Source organism: Montipora capricornis, chromosome 9 (assembly GCF_036669925.1).
Source record: "Montipora capricornis isolate CH-2021 chromosome 9, ASM3666992v2, whole genome shotgun sequence".
Taxonomy (NCBI): Eukaryota; Metazoa; Cnidaria; class Anthozoa; order Scleractinia; family Acroporidae; genus Montipora; species Montipora capricornis.
In genome coordinates this window covers 7,906,596-7,911,595 of record NC_090891.1, presented here as the reverse complement: position 1 = coordinate 7,911,595, position 5,000 = coordinate 7,906,596, and the positions used below count along the sequence as shown (strand labels likewise).

The following is a 5,000-nucleotide window of genomic DNA, read 5'->3' as shown; positions in this document are numbered from 1 at the left end:
GATACTGGTCACGTTGGCATACATGGAGGGGTGGACGTACGTACGTAGGGACGTACGGACGATCGATGACGTCATGGCTATAAAACCAAAATTTCTCGCATCGATGGGTTACCATATTTATATGTAGCAGGGCTTCGTTTGCTCTTCGCAACATTGGAAAGATCTGAAAACACCTGGATCGAGCAACTACTGAACGTCTTGTTCACGCATTTGTTAGTTCTCGTCTTGATAACTGTAACAGCTTGTTGTTTGGTCTACCTTTATATCAGATTGAGCGTCTTCAATGTATACAAAACACAGCAGCGAGGGTAGTGACACTTTTCAGTATAAAAGAACATGTTACACCAATATTAAACGATCTTCACTGGCTTACCATACATAATCGTATCAAGTTTAAGATGCTACTTCTTACGTATAAAGTTTTGAACGGATTCGCACCAACATATCTCAGTGAATTGATTCAGCCATACAAGAATCAACGGAACTTGCGTTCCAATAACCAATATCTTCTTAGGGTGCCCAAATCAAGAACAACAACTTTTGGTGACAGAGCATTCCCTGTATGTGCTCCATAGTTATGGAACAATTTACCAAGTGACGTTAAATCTTCACCATCGATAGACATTTTTAAGAAAAAATTAAAAACGTATCTTTTTGGTAACTAACTTTTTTTTTTTTTTTGATTTCATGAGTTTTTCAGTATATTATTTCTCTATTATTTATTAATACATGTAAATATAATTGTTTTATTTATTTTATTTATCATTTTTATATATTGTAAAGGCATTGAGATTTTTAAATGCGTTTAAGAATTAAATTATTATTATTATTATTATTATATTTTCTTAATTATGGTGCTCCGTGTGTGCGTAAGTCCGCTATTACATGTAGTAACAACAGGTAAATTTAGCTTTATATACACCTGTAAATGAGCTGCATATAGACATTAATGAGCTGCATACATGGGGAATTTTCCCATTGAAAGATAATTGAGTCTCCTTTTCTTCACAGGTTGGTGGAAGCATCATACCTGGTCCTTTGTTTGACTTTGGTCTACATATGTTCCACAACAGCAAACTCATGATGGAGGAAATGAATGGACCATTTTTTTATCTACCCAAGGTACATCTCTGGCACATTATCAGGAGTTCGTGATAGTTATATTTTGATTAGGGTAATTATGCTGTAAAATGCAATTCAGCTTCATTACTAACAACGTTAAGAAACAGTTGTTCATCCTGCGTGGTCAATACCGGTAATGCCCACATTTGCCAGTATCCCATGTGATCTTGAAACAGATGTGTGCTGTGTGTTGAATTCTGTTATATCTCTTTGGTATCATGGTTTTTAAGCAGTTCTTTCATTGGCCAGGGTCTTGGTCTCTCCCTCCTTTACTATTTTTTTTCAGTGTGACAGGTACCTTTATCCTTCCTCTTCAGCATTGGGGCTTGGGGCTAAGTTTCCAGGAATTGCCAGCTATTGGGGTGGTGTCCATCTAGGCGATGGGTGCCAGCCAATAGTAAGAGCTCCCGAGTATTTCAGTCTACCAGTGAACCTCCACCTTGCAATGCAAATGTTCATAGATACATTTAAATATCTTTTAATGGTGTTAGCAACAAGAGTGCTTTTGTGCCAGTTGTGGTCAGCAGCTGTTTCAGGTTGGTGGTCAGCTTGTGTGTACTGTTCTTCAACTTTGACGGACTTGTTTGGTTCCTCTCACTTAGAGATGGCTTCAAATTTGAAGCGTTCTACAAACAACGGTGTTCCTGCCATGTTGGATTGTGATTAAGTGCATACATGTGATTCCCCTTCCTTGGCTAGAAGCAGTGTGGCTCCTCCACCTTCCCGTAGTTTGACATATAAGTGCCTGTTGTACATACCTTGCTAATGGCTTGGCACTGTCCACTCATCAAGTATAATGGTTCTTGTAAATGCGAAATCATGAAATTTCGCAGCCATGATCATTCTCATGATCTGGGTCAACCTCTTTACAAACAAGCCTTGATACGTTTTGGTGCTCACCTAGATGATTTTCCTCATAATTTCTCTATCAAAGTTTTCTTGTCAGCAGTTCGCTCGCTCTCTCTGTCTGTCATAATTGAATATGCATATAGGAAATGCGCTATATAGATCCATTACCATCTGCACATTGACCACAGCTTCCCTGATCCTCTTACTTGTTTCCAACCCTCTTACAACTAGTGATAGCTGACACAGAGATGCATCCAGGTTTTCAAATTTGGGGGTCCATTGCAAAATTTTCAGGGTCCAGCTAATTGATATTCAAGAATTAATATCCCATCTATTGTAACAGTCTCTTAATTGCTGCTCCACTACCCTTTCAGGTTTCTAAATTGCACAAAAATAAAGTCTTATCCCTCGAGTATATACTTAAAATAAAATGATCCTTTTTTTTAAAACTGTTATGCCTGTTGATTTATCGACCAAAATGGATGGGCTTTCAAAGCTCCATCGATCACACCTGAAAACACCTCGAGGAATCCATATGCTCTAGGAACTGTTGGCTCTTGTTGATAAATTATCTAGATCTCCACAGCCAAAAAAAGAACAAAAAACAGAACTGAATCTCAGTTACATAAAAGAGCATCATTTATTTTAACAACACTTGAGGTGTCATTTAGGAACAAAAGAGCAAACAAAGAGAAGAGATGCACAGTTCATTGTCAGCCTGTGACTTCGTCAAGGCCAATATTAACAATCAAGTGATTGAGTACATTCAAGTTTCATGTCAAACAGGTGGGCTCATCCTGCAACTCCCCAAAGCATCAAAGTATGTATCAGGAAAGTCCCTTTCCTGATTGTGGTTCTGTCCCTCTCTGTCCAGTGGTTCGTTTGAACCATTATCTGACGTAACAGGGTCCAGGCTCTGGTCCTCGTTTTATCTATCAGGATGGTCGGTCTTCTTCCTGGGGTTCCAGACCATCTCACTGAGACCATGGGGTGTCGGTCAAGTGATGCATACTACCTCTATGTACTAACCCTACAGGCCACTATCATGTCGGTCTTGGGGAAACCTGCTTTTAATTAGAAGTATGTCACTTCTAATTCTAGGCCTGTGGTGTGTAGTGGGTGCCTTTGAATTTGAGTGATGGGGGCTCTGGTGTTGTGTAGCCATAAGCTGCTCTTTCTCCGAGGCTACTTTTAGTGCTTGGAGATCATTTGGCTTGTTGTGGGGGCTCTGATGTCTGGGTTACCAGATTTTCCAGCTGTCGGAGCATTGTCCATGTAGGAGCTCACTGCCATTAGTAGAAGCTCAGGTTTAATGTTTCAGGCACCCAACCCCCACCCAGCAATGCAGTTAAATGCAGTTGCTGCGACATACCAAGAGAGCAGCAACACTAATCTTGATGGTCACCGTGAGTGCTCTATGCCAGCAAAAATCTTGATTTCTTGATCTGTCTGTCTCTCTTTCCCAATGATTTTGACACCATTCATGTGATAGGCCAAAGATTGTCTTCCAGGGAGACAAAAATGGCATCCACAGCGGAAGAAGAAAAAAGGAATTTTAGACGAAGTCATGGAAAAATAACATAGAGAGCTTCTTTAGAGCGTAGCAAAGGCATGTCTTATAGGTTTTTATGGCAAAACATGGCAATCAAAAACGATAATCATGTGAAAAATTTTAAAGGTGAGCTTCTGACTCTGTTGCGTAAACATCATTAGTATTCCACATGACTTGTCGATAACTTCGGCAGTTAACTTGCTTCCCACTCTCAAAAATACCTATTTTGGGTAAAATACCTTTTAGAATGATATGCTGGTTTCTGGGATGATATTTTTTGATTTGGAGGCATGTTGTGACATGTTGTGAAAATCGTGACTTCTGGCGACGCATAAGTTATGTGATTGCCTTTTCCTGGATTTTTTTCTTCATGTCGCTATGAAATTTGAAACAGTGGAGAATGGATCTGTGCTATTGATAAAAATCCGTGTTTTGCACGAGAATAATGCGATTTTTGTTTCATGAGTGATCTAATGTTATGTCCTTGTTATGCAAATTTTGACAGGGAATATTAAATTGAAGGTTAAAACAGAACTCCATTTAAATCTGTACTTTTGAATGTGATTATTTTTAACGACACATTCCGCTTGAACACTGTAAACCAATCAGGAGGGTCTATTTTAATTGTTGTTTCCTCAATGCAATGATTCCGCCTTTCGACGAATCGTGAAATTGTCTACAGAGATCATATCAACCACAGATGAAACAGTCCGCAAGTTAATCAATGAAAAGAGGGCATTTTGATCTATTTAAGTTAACGTGTCCTCTGGTTTTTATTTTAAGCACAGCTATAACCTACGAGAATACCAGCTGAGGCCCTCATCACGAACTTAAAATCGTACAGTCGGTTTTCAGTTTGTTCAGTTCCAGGCAGGCTGTCAAATTTTCTTTGATTAGAGTCATTTATTTCAAACTGCAATTCATCTTCATTCTCTCATTGGTATGTTTGCCGTGGTGGTCGTCCAAGAGAGCACTTTATTTGATTTCATCAAACACAGATATTCTCTCGGAATTATTCTGCTTTTGACTCAAAACAGTCCAATATTTATATTTAGCCGGTATTTACATATCCCATGCACATATCAAGCTTATGTCAATCTCCGCTCGTGAACCAGGTTTGAAAAATTCAAAGACCCCAAGTTTAGTCTACAATTTTCTACACATCCTCTTGTGTACATGTTTTACTCGTAATTTTGGTTTTATTTGTGGTTTCCTCTTTGGTGGAACGATTCTGCTTTTTAACCAATCATCAAATTGTTTACAGATATCGATCATATCAACCACAGACAGAACAGTCTGCAAGTTAACCAATGACAAGAAGTCTTTGTGATCTATTCAATTAACACTTCCTCTGATGTTCATTTTATGCCCAAAAACAGAGCACCGGCAAATTTGTTACGTCCTTTGATAGAACAATCTTTTGATATGTCTTATTGTCTGGTTTTCAGTTTGTTCGATTCTACCTGGACCTATCCAT

General features: G+C 38.8%; 1 protein-coding gene across 2 annotated transcripts in view; it reads left to right on the top strand.

Moving 5' to 3' along the window:
- Nucleotides 1-5,000, top strand: part of LOC138015834 (malate synthase-like) — a 114,084-nt gene that overhangs the window by 63,132 nt on the left and 45,952 nt on the right. For both annotated transcript variants that reach the window (XM_068862953.1, XM_068862954.1), the window contains one exon: nt 1,012-1,122. In XM_068862953.1, coding sequence (XP_068719054.1) covers nt 1,012-1,122 — 111 coding nt within the window. The remainder of the gene's footprint in view (nt 1-1,011; nt 1,123-5,000) is intronic.